Source organism: Ichthyophthirius multifiliis (assembly GCF_000220395.1).
Source record: "Ichthyophthirius multifiliis unplaced genomic scaffold scaff_1120509251220, whole genome shotgun sequence".
Classification (NCBI taxonomy): domain Eukaryota; phylum Ciliophora; class Oligohymenophorea; order Hymenostomatida; genus Ichthyophthirius; species Ichthyophthirius multifiliis.
In genome coordinates this window covers 78092-93251 of record NW_004086087.1, presented here as the reverse complement: position 1 = coordinate 93251, position 15160 = coordinate 78092, and the positions used below count along the sequence as shown (strand labels likewise).

General features: G+C 15.8%; 3 protein-coding genes across 3 annotated transcripts, besides 43 other annotated features; all 3 read right to left on the bottom strand. All coding sequences in view use genetic code 6, as the record gives it.

Annotated features, from left to right (window-relative positions):
- Positions 1-30: 30 nt before the first annotated feature.
- Positions 31-72: a microsatellite.
- Positions 73-762: 690 nt separating this feature from the next.
- On the bottom strand, positions 763-1978 carry IMG5_162370 (protein kinase a catalytic subunit, putative; the record flags this gene model as incomplete). The annotated part of the gene is made up of 3 exons (XM_004030322.1): positions 763-780; positions 1330-1336; positions 1701-1978. 3 exons carry the CDS (start codon positions 1976-1978, stop codon positions 763-765), a joined length of 303 nt encoding a protein of 100 aa, XP_004030370.1.
- Positions 913-961: a microsatellite.
- Positions 1087-1149: a microsatellite.
- Positions 1979-2601: 623 nt separating the features above from the next.
- On the bottom strand, positions 2602-3817 carry IMG5_162360 (hypothetical protein; the record flags this gene model as incomplete). Its single annotated transcript, XM_004030321.1, has 2 exons — positions 2602-3338; positions 3763-3817. The coding sequence occupies 2 exons, from the start codon at positions 3815-3817 to the stop codon at positions 2602-2604; spliced, it is 792 nt and encodes a 263-aa protein (XP_004030369.1).
- Positions 3377-3471: a microsatellite.
- Positions 3481-3516: a microsatellite.
- Positions 3481-3523: a microsatellite.
- Positions 3485-3538: a microsatellite.
- Positions 3524-3565: a microsatellite.
- Positions 3573-3624: a microsatellite.
- Positions 3818-3991: 174 nt separating the features above from the next.
- Positions 3992-4031: a microsatellite.
- A 192-nt stretch (positions 4032-4223) lies between these two features.
- Positions 4224-4306: a microsatellite.
- Positions 4252-4290: a microsatellite.
- Positions 4252-4362: a microsatellite.
- Positions 4252-4383: a microsatellite.
- A 44-nt stretch (positions 4384-4427) lies between these two features.
- Positions 4428-4466: a microsatellite.
- Positions 4467-4643: 177 nt separating this feature from the next.
- Positions 4644-4685: a microsatellite.
- Positions 4686-4828: 143 nt separating this feature from the next.
- Positions 4829-4875: a microsatellite.
- A 416-nt stretch (positions 4876-5291) lies between these two features.
- Positions 5292-5336: a microsatellite.
- Positions 5337-5469: 133 nt separating this feature from the next.
- Positions 5470-5507: a microsatellite.
- Positions 5508-5563: 56 nt separating this feature from the next.
- Positions 5564-5632: a microsatellite.
- Positions 5633-6914: 1282 nt separating this feature from the next.
- Positions 6915-6970: a microsatellite.
- Positions 6917-7004: a microsatellite.
- Positions 6918-7003: a microsatellite.
- Positions 6937-7003: a microsatellite.
- Positions 7005-7432: 428 nt separating the features above from the next.
- Positions 7433-7509: a microsatellite.
- Positions 7433-7524: a microsatellite.
- A 1026-nt stretch (positions 7525-8550) lies between these two features.
- Positions 8551-8582: a microsatellite.
- A 148-nt stretch (positions 8583-8730) lies between these two features.
- Positions 8731-8788: a microsatellite.
- Positions 8731-8790: a microsatellite.
- Positions 8734-8784: a microsatellite.
- Positions 8754-8788: a microsatellite.
- Position 8791: 1 nt separating the features above from the next.
- Positions 8792-8855: a microsatellite.
- A 374-nt stretch (positions 8856-9229) lies between these two features.
- Positions 9230-9276: a microsatellite.
- A 318-nt stretch (positions 9277-9594) lies between these two features.
- Positions 9595-9626: a microsatellite.
- A 2309-nt stretch (positions 9627-11935) lies between these two features.
- Positions 11936-11972: a microsatellite.
- A 113-nt stretch (positions 11973-12085) lies between these two features.
- Positions 12086-14698, bottom strand: IMG5_162350 (phosphatidylinositol 3- and 4-kinase family protein, putative; the record flags this gene model as incomplete). The annotated part of the gene is made up of 6 exons (XM_004030320.1): positions 14158-14698; positions 13621-14076; positions 13308-13539; positions 13071-13265; positions 12539-12587; positions 12086-12196 (listed from the first exon to the last, which is right to left on the bottom strand). The coding sequence occupies exons 1-6, from the start codon at positions 14678-14680 to the stop codon at positions 12086-12088; spliced, it is 1566 nt and encodes a 521-aa protein (XP_004030368.1). The 5' UTR covers positions 14681-14698.
- Positions 12603-12754: a microsatellite.
- Positions 12603-12756: a microsatellite.
- Positions 12622-12746: a microsatellite.
- Positions 12659-12754: a microsatellite.
- Positions 12662-12758: a microsatellite.
- Positions 12745-12785: a microsatellite.
- Positions 13565-13599: a microsatellite.
- Positions 14699-14744: 46 nt separating the features above from the next.
- Positions 14745-14787: a microsatellite.
- Between the last annotated feature and the right edge of the window lie 373 nt (positions 14788-15160).

Sequence of the window (15160 nt, the reverse complement as noted above, 5' to 3'; positions counted from 1 at the left end):
TAATAGTATTTTTTAATTATTTTAATTTATTATAATATTTAATTTGAAAATATAATATTTTTTTGAATATATTTTTTTCTAATTTTTATTTTCTCTTTTATTTAATATAATAATTATTATGATTTATTTATTTAAAAAAGAAATCAATTTATTTTTTATAAAAAAATTAAATATAAAAATGCAATGTTTTTAAAAAAAACTTCAACCATTTTAAATTCCTGTATCAAAATATTAGCTTTGTTCTATTTTTGTTTTCTTTATCCTTATTTCATTAATTTAAATTAAAATTCCTTCTATTAATAAATTTCAATAAAAAAATATCATTTTCAGTCATATATTCCCCATATATAAATAAAAATAATGATCAGAATATCTCTATAAATTTAAAATGTTTACATTTTCTATGATATCCATTCCATTAACAATAAAAGACTCCATTATGTTCAATATATTAAATATTTGTTATTATAAAATTAAATAATTAAAACAACAACAAAAATAACAAAAAAGACTAAAAAATCACACAATTAATAAATATATTACTTAAGTATAAAAAATAATACTAGTATTTCAAAAATATCGGATTAAAAATATTTTACTAAGCTTAAAATTTCTCATTTTTTGGCTAAGAAAAAATTCAATAAATGTAAAATATCAAAAAAGACTAATCTTTTAAATAGCTATAACAATATTTTTATTTGATTAAATAAAAATATGATGATTAAATACAAAATAAATTTAAACAATAAATTAAAAATAAGATCAATAAGTATAAAGAGACTATAATTTATTAAAATATGATATTATATATATAGGTAAAAAAAAAATGAATACAAGAAAATTAAGTTTTTTCTACGGATATTAAGAATCATATTTTATTATGATATAATAAGAGATATTATTTAATAAAAAAAAAAATTGATTATAATATTATAAAAATGTTATATTATTATTAAAAAATAAAGAATATTAATGTTAAGTATATGATAGGTATATAAATCTTTTTTTAATTGTTTTTATAATATAAGAATCATATAATGATAAAAATTTATAAGTTATAAAAAAGAATATTTAAAAACATAAAAAATATATATATATATATATATATATATATATATATATATATATATATATTTATATATATATATAATAATTTGTTTTTAATTTAATATTCATAAATTTTATATATTTATACTTAATAATACATAGTTCTAAACTCATTTTTTTTTTTTATTTAATTTATGATATATATTTTTTTTTTATTTTAATAAATATTATATATTTATAAAAAAATAAAGAAAAGATTATATGAAAATAAAGGAAATATACATAAAATCTATTATTTATTTTTTAATTATTTATATAAATAAACTAATTTTATTCATAAATCTTCTTCTAATTGATCTATTCCTTATATATAAATAAATTTTTTTTTATTAGGACTTTCTTAAATTGTTTAATTTATTAAAATATCTTCGCTTTTTATTTTTTATAATAACTCTTTATTTTCTTTTAAAGGAGACTCCATTTCATATAGATTATCCCATTTAATATTTTTAAATAAAACATGTTTTTTTAATTCATCGAAACTAAAATACCCTAATCTTTATTTAGGGTTGGTTTTTAATATTTTTTATAAAAAATTAATTGCATTTTCAGAAAAAATTGATCCGAAAATTGGTCTATTTTATATTATTTACCTCTAAATTTTCTCGAAATTTTTAGAGTCATCACAAAAAGGAGTTTTACCGCTTATCATCTCATAAAAAAGTACACCTATAGCCCATAAATCTACACTTTTTCCATGCCCTTTATTTAAAATGACTTCAGGTGCTAAATATTCAGGTGTACCTGCAAATGAATAAGTTTTATCTTGAGCATTCATTTTTTTAGATAGTCCAAAATCAATCAATTTTATATGCCCTAAGTTATTTATAAGTATATTTTCGGGCTTTATATCCCTATACATAACTTCCATTTTTTCATGTAAATATTAAATTGCCAAAATTAATTCTGAAATGATAAAAACAGCTTCTTTTTCATTAAGTTTGCCTTAGTTTTTTTATAAAAAAGTATATAAATGACCCGAATTAACATATTCCATTAAAAAATAAATGTTTTTGTCAGTTTATATCGAGTATTTTAATTAAACTATATAAGGACTTTTTGATTAAAATAAAATTTACTTTTCTAATTAAATAGATTATATACTTTTTTCGTCTTATAAATTGCCTTTTTTTATTACTTTCATGGCATATAATTGTTATTTTTTTTGATTTATAGCGTTTTTATTTTCTACTAAATAAACTGTGCCAAATGCTCCTTTTCCTAATTTTTGGATTATTTTAAAGTCTTGGAGGGATATTTGCTTTTTTTAATTTTATATAGTATTTAATGATGTTTATTATTCTTAATTTCTATCAAAAATAAATAATTATTTTTATTTATCGCAACAACATATATTACCCATTTTTTTTTTTTATTAATAAATATATTTGTTATTTATTTTATTTTTTTTAAAAAAAAAATTAATATAAAATATATATATATGTATAAATAAAAGACTTATTTTAATTCTTTTTAACAAAAATATAATTTTTATCAAACCCAATTTCTTGCTAAATTTAAATGAAAAGATTTCTATTAAGGTAAATAATAAGGAATACTTCTTGAAGGTCCTAATCTTTTATGAAAATCTCCATAAGGTTTCCTCGCAGTTTCCGACATAAAAACATACCCAGAAACCATCGCACTTTATATCTAATTGAACCCAATATCTTCTTTTTTATAAGCCTAAGGTCCTGGAAAAGGCTTTTTATTTTTCGATTAATCATAAAAATCTCCAAATCTATCTTTAACTCCTTCTTTGAAATTCGAAGTAATTTAACTATTCAAATACTAAGGTCTAAAATCTGGTAATTTAGGATTATAAGAAGATGGGCCAGGTGTAAACAATTCCTATTCAGGAATAGGTTAATTAGAGCCTATAATAAGCTTTTTTTTACCATCATCTAAAAATTTTACTAAGTCTTACATTCTATCTGCTTTTTAATGTTTTTAAACATTATTTGAAAAACTACTCATAAATCCTTTATGCTAAAAAGGTTTCTTTTCTAATACAGTAGTCCTTATATTATAATCACCAGGAGCAGGATTATTATTACTATTTAAATATTTATCTCTATTAGAACGTGAAATAAATGAACTATGATAAGCATTTATACTTCTTTTAGTCTTAGGATTATATTCACCAGGTCCAGGAGTTTCTAAAGGAACTGTATTCGGATTTTCTTTTTATATTTCGGGATTTCTTTTTCTGTTTAAAAACATACAACTACCTATAAATAAACATAAAATTAATATAAAAAAAAATGAAATATATATATATAATTAAATAATTATATAAATTTATATATATATATATATATTTATATATATATATAATTATATATATATATTTTAAATATATATCAGTATAAGTTTATATTTTTATATTTTTTTATATTTTTTATTTTTATATTTTAATTAAATTTTTTATATATAAAATTAATATGTTTTAAATATACTTTTATTTATATGCTATATAATATTATAATCTATATTATTTATATTTATATATTATTAAATACATTTTATGTTATATATATCAATAAATAATAATATATATTTTATATATTTATTTATTTTTTTATATAAAACTATACATTAATTTATTAATATAGTTATATAAATATTTCTTTAACTTTTTTATTTTTTTAATACCTTTTATACTTCCAGTTGCATTAGTAGTTTTTGAAATAAAACTGTTTGTTTCCATACTATTATATTGACCAGGACCTGGTCCTGTATTTAAATATTTTGGCTTAAACGTATCTCTTTCACTTGTACTTATAAATCCATTTCCATATCCTTTTTTCGATATTGATTCTTTTTCTCCATATAAGATTGAATTTGATGACGGATATTCATATGTACCTGGACCTGGACATTCTATTTCCTAATTTTAAATCTTATTTCGGAATTATTAAATCCTTTTGTCTGAGTCGGAGACTTAAATACTATTACTTCGAATTTTGAAGGAATTGAACCTACACTTATCTTGGATGCAGCATCACGGATAAAACCTGTATATATTCTACCATCTACTTTTTTACCTTGTTAACGGTAGTTTATTTTTTCGCTATTTGAAATCGATTGATTGGATAAAGTACTATTCATATCTATTTTTATTATTTTTTAATATTAATGTAGTTTTTTTTTTTTTTTTATTTCTATTTTTTTTTTTTTTTTAATTTAATTTTTTTTTACTTTTTATTTAAATTTTTAATTTTCTTTCTTTCTCCTTTTTTTATTTTTTTTTAAACAATTTTTTTTTTTTTTTTAAATAAATTAAATATAATTAAAAAAAAAAAAATAAAAAAGTTATAATTTTTATATTTAATTTAATTTTTATTTATTTATTTTTTGAAAAAAATAATAATTATTATTCGAAAATATAATATTAAATATAAAATGGATGAAATATATTAAAATTATAGTATTTCTAATACAAATAATACTTAACATGAATGGAAGTCAAATTCAATATAATAAAAATTAAAATTAAGTGATTAAAAACCATAAAAAAAATTATATGATGACCCAAAAGTAAAAATAAAATAATATAAAAATAAAAACAAAATAATTAAGATTCTAGAATAAAATTATAATGAAAGATTAAATAACTTAAAAGAACTTTATGAAATGAGATTTTTAACTCTTTAAACATCAATTGAGAATGTTTATAATAAAATATTAAAGGATGATTTATTTAATACTTTAAAATAAGATTAAATAAGTAAAGAATATATTCATTAAAGAGTTAAAGAAATATTCGAAGAAATAGTTTTAAATGAAAGGGAAGTTATAATAGAGAAACTATCAAATTAATATAATTATTTGAAAAATGAATATGCAAAAAATGAGTTAGAAAAAAGAAAAATAATAAACTAAAATGAAGAATAAATGGAAGAAAATTCAAAAATAATACATATGTTAAGGGAAGATTTAAATAAGGAAATTTAAAACAAATAATTTTATGAAAATGAATATGTGAAAATTCAGGCTAAAATAAATTAGTTAACAAATTAGTATTAAGAAACTTTTGAAATAAAAGAATAGTAGTTTTAATAAAAATAAGTATAAGATAATAATTAAATTAATACTTTAAATTAGAGTATAAATTAATTAGAATAAAAATATGAAAATTTAAGTTAAAATTATAATATTATTTTGTAAGAAAATAATGAACTTAATGGAAAAATAGATCAAATAAAAAATAATTATAATGAAAAAATTTAAGATATTACTAAATTAAATATAAATTTAAAAACTTTTGAAGAAAAAAATTAAGTTTTGTAAAAAAATAATGAAGGATTAAAACTTGATATTTAATAATTTTAAAAAAAACTTAATAATTTTGTGGATTCTAATAATTAATTAAATTTAAAAATAGATGAATAAATTTAGATAAATTAAGAAAACGAAGTTAATTTTAATACGCAATCAATATAATTATAAAATGTATATATATATATATATATATATATATATATATATATATATATATATTTATATATATATATATATATATGTTTCAAATAGGAATGTGAAAAATAAAAAGAATATAACGAAAAGTTAAGACTTAAATATAAGTAAAAAATCGATGCTTATAAAAAGAAAATTATCGAGTATAAAGGAAGAATATAAGAATAAGAATAATTAGTAAAAAATATTAAATAGGATTTAAATGAAAATAAAAACACTAATTAAAGAAATTAAGTAAAGCAAGAAAAAATTACTTAAGAAATAAAAATAGAATATGAACGAAAAATAGAAGAGATTTATAAATAATAAAATATAAAATTTGTAAAATAATAAATATATAATCAATAAATTTATATGAATAAAATAAATAAAAGGAAGAAATGTAAAAAAGACACGAAGATTATGTTCTATAAATTTAAGAACATTATTAAGATTAAATGAATTAGAAAATAGAAGAAATAAAAGAAGAAAGTAATTAAGAAGCAGATAAATTAAAATATCAAGAAAGGCAATTGAAATAAATGTTAGAAGAAAAATTAATAATTTTATAAAGAGATTATGTTTAAAAATCTATATATGAGGAAGTTTTGGAAGAAAAAAGAGAGTTTTAGATAAAACAAAAGTAGATTTTGAAACTTTCTTAATAGAATATAAGAAAGATACAGATAGTAAAATGTAATAATTTGAAAATAGGAAAAATAAAGAAACTGAAATATAAATTAATTATTTTTAAAGTAGTTTTTTTTAATATTTATATTTATTTTTTTATTTAATAAAAATAGATTCTATAAAAGAATTAGAAATATAAAATAAAGATTTTAAAATTTAAATAAAATAATATGTGTAAAAGAATTAATAAATAGAAGAAAAATTAAATATATGTTAAATTGAAAATGATGATTTTTAAAAATAAATAAAAAAACTCTAAAATGAAATTGAAAATTAATAAGATAAAACAAATAAATATTAAAAAAAAAACGATGATCTTGTCAATAATTATAATGAATTGGATTTAATTTGTTCTTAATTAAAAAATGATTTGGATTAAATAAAAAATATTAATAATAAATAACATTAAGAACATGAAAATATACAAAAATAAAACCAAAGTTTATATGAATAATTGAATGCATAAAAAAATATTATTAATGAATAAAATAATTAAATCTAATTAATTAAAGGAGAACATTAAAATAATTAAAATTGTATTTCTTTTAAAGAAGAAATAATAAAAAACTTAAAATAAAATTTAGAAGATTTAAAAAGTGAAAATAAAACATTAAATTAAAAATTAATAGATATATATAAAGAAAATTCTATTAAGAATGTAAATATATAAATCATATTAATTATAATATATATATATATATATATATATATATATTATATTATATATTTATATACTATTACATATATAAATTTTTTATTTAGGAAGAAGATAATAAAAAAAATTAAGAATACTAAATTTAAATTTAAAAAATATTATTAGAATTAAAAGAAAAGAAAATAATTTTAAAAAATAAAAAGGCTTCAACTATGAAAACTAAAAACAATATAATTTCAAAAAAAATGGACTAAACAATTATATAAATAAACTAAAAAAATTATTATAATAATTTCAAGAAAACACATAAAAATAAATAAACTAATTAAAATAAGAATATGAAAAATAAATATAGGCTTTATTAAATAAATTTAATAAAATATTAAATGAAAAGTAAAACAATATAGAATCTAATTTAGAAATTGAATTATAAAAATACAAAAAAGAAAATATATTATTAATTGAATAAATAAAAGAATTATAACAGTAAATTAGTTATTTATAAAAGAAATATTTACTATAAATAATAATAATAATAATAATAATAATAATAATAATAATAATAATTATAATAATAATAATAATTATAATATTAATAAAATTAAAATATAATAGAAAAAAAAGTCTACATTAAGCCAATAATTCAAATAGATATTAAAATTTAATTGAATAAATAGATCATTATGAGTATAATTAATATGGTAATACTCCAGAATATGAAGAAATATAAGAATTAAAAGCTATTTTATTTAAATAATAATAACACGAAATGGAATTATAAACTACTATAGAAAGATTGAAAGAAAAAATCATTGAATTTTAAGAAGAAATACTTTAAAATTAGAAAGAAATAAATATTCTAAAATAAAAAGAAGTTTAAAAAACAGAATTAAATCTAGATTTTAGACTTAAAGAAGAATAATTTAGAAAAAATTATAAATTATAAGAAGAAGACTTTATAAATAAGGAAAATTTAATAAAAGAATATAAAAACTAAATTTAATTAAAAAATACTTAAATAAATCAATTATAGGAATAAAAAACTAATTTATAGAATTCTTTAAATGATCATAAAAATTAAATTGAAAATTTAAAAGAAAAATTATAACGATCTAATCTAGAAATTGAAGAATTACATAAATTATTAATGAAATCTTTCAGTAATATTTCCGATAATTAAGATAATATAGATTTGGCTAAAAAATTAGATAATGAAACTAAGCTTTTGACCAAAAAAGTAAAAGATTTGCAAAATATTAATAAATATTTAGAAATCTCAAAAAGTCCTTAGGCGAAAATTAATACAAAATCTTCTTAGTATTAATAAAATGATTATTATAAATATAATAATATTAATGATTAAAATTTATTAAGTAATAATGGGAATTATTAATATAATGAAAAAGTTAGTAATGCTGAGAGAATTAATAATAGCTTTTCTAATTCAAAAAAGAGACTAAAAAGTGTCAATACTAATAAAAATGAAAATTATTAATATAATAAAGATTATAGATTAGAAAATAATTAGTAATAAGATTAATTTTATCAAAAATGATTTTTTTCTATTATAAAAAATTATGATTATATAATATTTGTTATTTATATATTATTTTATTTTTATAAAAAATGTTAGATTTTAATTATAATATTTTTATATTTTTTATAATATTTTATTTTTAAATAAATAAAAATATTCATTAAAAAAAAAAAAAATTATTAATAAATAATTTTGTTATTTCTATAAATATTAATTTAAAAAATATCTTTTTTTTTATTATTATTTTAAGTTTATATTTTAGATTAAATATAATCCATATTATTATAATATATAAAATATAATTAAATATATATATATACATATATAAATATATATATATAATCATTTTTATTTATTTATATATATTTTTATATATTATTATTTTTTATTATACATTTTATATTTTTAGTAGTAACTAACATAAAATTTTAAAAAAGCTTATTAAAATTAAAAAGTAAAATTTAAAAAAATTAAAATATAAACATTTTATATAAAAATAATAAAATTAAAAATATAAACATAATAATGGATAATTAAAAAGATATAAATAAAATAAATCTTAATTAAAATTTTTAATATAATTAATAAGTTGACTGTTCATTTAATTTAAAAAAATAACAATTTAATATATAATTTGGGTTCGATGATAATAATAATTTAAATATAAATAGTTAATTATTTTAAGATAATCGTAATAATTAAACATCTTATGTAAGTAATAATGAATATGAAAAATAAAATAATATTAGTAATTAAAATATTTAATCTTAACAACCAATTTAAATAAAAAATTAAAATAATTAATAATAACAAAATAAAAATTTTTAATGTACTTATGCTGAATGTGCAAAATAATTTAGAGTTAAAAAACATTAAATGATCATATAAGAATACATAAAATGAAAGACCATATAAATGGTAAAAAAATTAAAATTTAAAAAAAAAAAAAAAATAGTAAAGAAATAAACTGTAATAAAACATTCATTTAATATAGTAGTTTACAAAAACATATAAGAATACATAAAGGTGAAAGACCATATAAATGTAATTTTGAAAATTGCAATTAATCATTTACTTAAGTAAAAATAAATAATTAAAAAAATATATATACAAAAAAATAACTAAATATTATGTAAATTAAAGAAAAAAATAATATATATATAAATAAATATATATATATATACATATTTTTAAATTTATATACATTTTTATAATATATAGATATATTATTTTATATTTTATATAAATATATAAAAGATTTCAAATTTAAAAAGACATTCTAATATTCATATTAATTTAAAATTACATAAATGTAATTTTTGTGTAAGAAATTTTAGTACTTTTTCTAATTTAAAGTAGCATTTGTTAACTCATTAAAATTAAGTATACATTTTTTATATTTATATTAAATAATATATTTTTAAATAAAATCAATTAAATTAAATTTATTTTAATTTTTTATATTATTTTTATATAATAAAAAAAAAAATTTCAAAAACATAATTTCTTAAGAAAGAAAAATAGAAATAAATATTTATGTAACGAATGTGATAAATCATATTTTTATTAAAGTAGTTTAAAAAAGCATTAAAAAGATCATATTCTTAACAACTTAAATAATACTATAAAACTTAATTAATAACTATTATGTGAATAAAATTAAGATAATAAGAATAATATTGACTAAATCTAAGAGTTAGAAAAACAAAGACTATAACTAGATAGTTATAATTATAAATATTAAAATATAGAATGTAATTTTAATGATTCTTAAAAAGATTTTGAATAATTGACTTTTTTCTTTAATTAATAGCATATTGCTTTATAGCATGATTTACATTATGATATATTATTTAAAGGATATTTATATTATTATAATAAGAAATCTGGGAAAATTGAAATACATGACATTTAAGCTAATAATGAAGTTTAGAAAGGAGTTTGTTAGCCATTGAGTGAATTTACACATAATTCATTACATGATGTTGAGAAAAAAATTAATGAATTAAATTATAGATTTGATTTTAATTAAAATATAATGTAAAGTACTTGCAATCCTTTCAATTGTGAATGTGGAAATAGATTTAAAATTGGCGATGAAAATAATTAAAAATGTAGTAAAGAAAAAGGTGGTTGCAAATGTTGTGAAAAAAAGATATTAAATATATAATAATAGTAAGATTTAAATAAATTAGAAGGTAATAATAATATAGAAAAAAATATATGTAATATTATTAATAAAGATGAATAAAATAAAATAAATAATTAACTAAAAAATGAAAAAGATAATAAATGTAGCCTTAAAATAAATAATATTACGAAGGAATATGATTGCAATAATAATGAATAAAATCATTGTAGTAAAGTTGATTAAAAAGATAATAATAATGATAATGATAACAATATTTAATTTTAAGAAGATAAATAATGCATATGTAGTGAAACTAAAGAAATGAAACATTTTCATGGTATTAATTGTGGCCATCCATCTGTTTATCATTTAGCACATATTGATTATATTGTTGAAGGTTAATTACATCATCCTCATGAAACACACTGTGATTTTCATGGAAATATTAATGTTTTAACTTAACCTATTAAGATTTGATAAAAATATATAAATATATATATTTATTCATTTATAATAAATTTAATAAAAAATAGTTTAGAATTATATATATTATATTTTATTTAAAAAATAAAATCTTTTATCATTAATAAAAATATTTATTTATTATTTTTTTAAAAAAATAAACTATATTGAAATAATAATAAGAATAATTTTTAATTAAAAAATAATTGTAATCTTAGAGGTAATTATAATAGAAAATAATTGAAGGTATTTTATTTAAATGTATTATATTAGAAAATCAAAATTATGTAAAATAAATTATAGTAATATTAAAGTAAGTTTATTTTTAAATTATAAAGAGATAATATTAGTTAATTAAACTTAGTTATTTTTTTTATTAAAAAAAATAATATTTTTATTTAGAGTTTTATTACTATTGTAAAAAATATTAATATTTGCATTTTAAATACAAAAAATGGATATAATATAAAATATAAGATAAAATTATTAATGAAGTTAGAAACAAAGATCTTGCTTAAAAATCTAATAGTTTTATAATTTATTAAGTTGAGTAAAAAACAAAAAAACAATATTGAATAAAATATTAATAATACTTATTTTTCGAAAAAAAATATATATATATAAAAAAAGAATTAAATAATATAATTTTAAAAATAGTTAATGTTAAAATATATTATAATATAAACAAAATTTTAATAATAAAATACAATAAATATTTAAAAGATAATTGTTAATATAAAAAAATCATTAAAAATAGAAAAAATAAAATATAAATAAGAAAGCAAAAAAAAACTTAATTTATTAAAAATCTTCATAAAAAAATTTAATAAAGAAAAAATTTAATATAATTATTTATTTTATTTTAAATATAAAAAATATATAATTAAAAATTTAAATATATATATATATATATATATATATATATATATATACTTTAATTAAAAATTATATAAAAACATTAAAATTAGTTAAAAAAAATATCCTTTATGTTAATTAAAAATAAACTTTTTTTGTTTTTTATAAAAAAAAAAAAGTCATAAAATAATCATCCGAACTAATTATATTTTTCAGATCTGATTCTATCTCTATATTTTCCTATGTTTTTACGCTTTTTATCTTTTTCGATTTAAAGTTATTCTATGTAAGTTTGAAGAGCCTATTCTATATAATAAAAGAACAATTCATCGAAAATTTTTTTCTTTTTTAAACTTTCATAATCTTCGATTCTATCAAAATATTTCGTATTTGATTATTATTTTTATAATATAGCATTAGATTTATCTTAGTCTTCAAATTTTACAATTTATTATTTTTCTTTTGATATAAGATGCTGTATTTCATTTTTCTAATCATTATTATTTTTCTAAGAATTTATAAGAACAGATAAGCTTCTTTACATTTTTTTCCCGTTTGTTTATTTTTATTCGGTTTGATTTTTTTATTTATTTGAACTTCTAGCCTTTTCTAACTTAAGATTGTAAGAATCAGTTATTTATACTATAAAGTCAGTGTTAGAATTATTTTCTATATTATTATTTTGTTAAAAACTATTATTATGTAAATTATTATTTAAATCATTACTTTATTATTAAGTATTAGTTTATATTTAATGATTTGTTTATTATTAATTATTAGTTTATTATTAAATATTATTTTATTATAGATTATTATTTTTTTATTAATTTGTTGCTTATTATTAATTATTATTATTATTTATTTAACAATTATTAGTTTTTTAAATATTAACATTGTTTTATTATTATTATATAATAATGTTATTTTATTAAGTATTATTTTAAATTTTATTATCATTTTTTTATACATATTCATATTCATATTCTAAAGAATATTCATTTTTTTATGAATTTCCATTAATAACAGAATCATTAGTCTATCTTAAAGGAAAATTAAAGATAAGATTCTATTTCCCATTAACTTTATTAATCAATTTTTTATTATCATAATTAGTATTTTGAGAAGTTAAATATAAAGAATCAGGTGAATATTACGAACTATTATTATTATTTTACATATATTTAATAAGTTTTTTTCTTATAATTTCTTCATTTCCAATTTCAATACAAGCTTTTAAACACTACTGAGCCCTTTAAATAATTTTCTCAATTTAAGATTCTTCAGAAACATCATCTCGATATAATATTTTTCCTATTTCTTTTAATGTAAGGTCGGCTTCAACGCCCTTTTTAAGGACTATATTTGCAATTCTAAAATTAAATAAACAAGCTTCAGATAAATTAAAAGTCTACTTTAGAGTTTTCATATCAGATTTGATATCAATATTCTTCACATATTATTTTGATTTTTCAGAAAGCTTTTCCTCGGCTTAATCCCACCACATCCAGTTTAAATCTTCCGAAAATATTTTCAAATTATTAGGAAGGGAAAGTCCATGATCTATAGGAATTAGTTTAAAGTCATATTCAAATAATACTTATTTATATTTTGGTAGATTCTTTAATTATTCGCTATTTAATTCACCTGTAAAATTAATAAATTTAAAATTTATATAAATATATAAATATATATATATATATATATTATTCCAATAAAAAAATTTACATTTTTTTTTTTTTTTCTTAACTAAAATATTTTAATCATTTCTATCACAATTTAATATTCGAATATCTAAAATTGCTATTTTATGAACTTCATCAGTCGAAAAGACTGAATTTCCGTAATTTCCGCATTCATCATCATGTTTTACAAATACTTATAGACTTCCTCTTTTGATATTATTATTAAATTATTCAGTTTATTATTAATAAGTTAATATTGTACTCCTTCTTTCCATCATATATTATTTTTTTTCAATTACAGAAAGTCTTTTTTCTTTATCTTGATTATCGATTTGTATTATATCTGCATTATTTCTAAACGAAGGATGATAAAACTCAACAAAAGTAGTCTCGGGGACTCCATGAAAGCCTTATATATCTAATAAATAAGCTATAACTTCTCTATAGCACTACTCGCCTGATAAAATGCCTTCTCTGATTCCTTTTTGTCCCAACTTTCCTTTAAATATTCTTTATAATAAATAAAATTTAAAAGTAAAAAAAAAAAAAATAGAAGGAAAAAATAATAATTAAGAATTACCAATATATCCTTTAGGATTATTAGGCGCATAAGGTTCCTCATCTAAAGGCTTAAAAATAGCGATTTTATTTCTTTCGACACTTTCCAAAAAATAACTTCCCGAAATCCCAGAATCAGTTAATTTAGGTGTAATTTTATTATTTAAACTTCTCCTTATCTCACATAAAGTTTCCGATATTCTCTCTGGAAGTGGGATATCTCCACAATTCTCAATCATACCTATATTTGGATCAAACTCAACTAAGGGTACATAATAAATTATTGATCCGTTTTTTAGTTGATAGTTTGCAATGCTTTAGTTGTTGTTTTATAATACTTGCTGTTTGTATATTAGACGGACGTTACTTATACCGCCTTGTCCTCCTATCTTTTTCTATACTTATTATTTTATTGTATTTATGGACATACATTCGATAGATTGTATGTCCATTATATGCTCACCGGTTAATTAGTTCTTTATTTTTATGTATTTTCGTTTGGAGTTTTTGGTTGGCACTTAAAATTTTTAACTGTAGAATACCATTTTTGTTAAGTTTTTTTGTATTTTGGTTTTATATTATTATTTTTGTTTTTTTGTTATATCCTTCTTCTTTTTTCTTTTATTTTCTATTTTCTTTTTTTTCTCTTTTTTGGGAAAATAGCTTAGTTTATTTTATTTTTATTAGAAAATTAATGTTATTAATATATATATTGACTTTTTTTTTGTTTATGAATAAATAATTAAATATATTAAATATGATAAAATTAAATTAAATTAAAGAGGAAAATTATTATAAATATATTATTATAAAATTACATATTTTATAATTAAGTTTAAATAAAATTCATGGTCTAATTTATATTTACTATTTTTTAAATTTTATTTATTTTTTAGCAAAATTAATTACTTTTTAAATTAGCAATATGAAACTAAGTATATATGAATCGTTCTGTTAGATAAAGCTAATAAAATATAATAAATTTAAAAATACTATATTGTAGCAAAATATTGATTAAGTAAAAA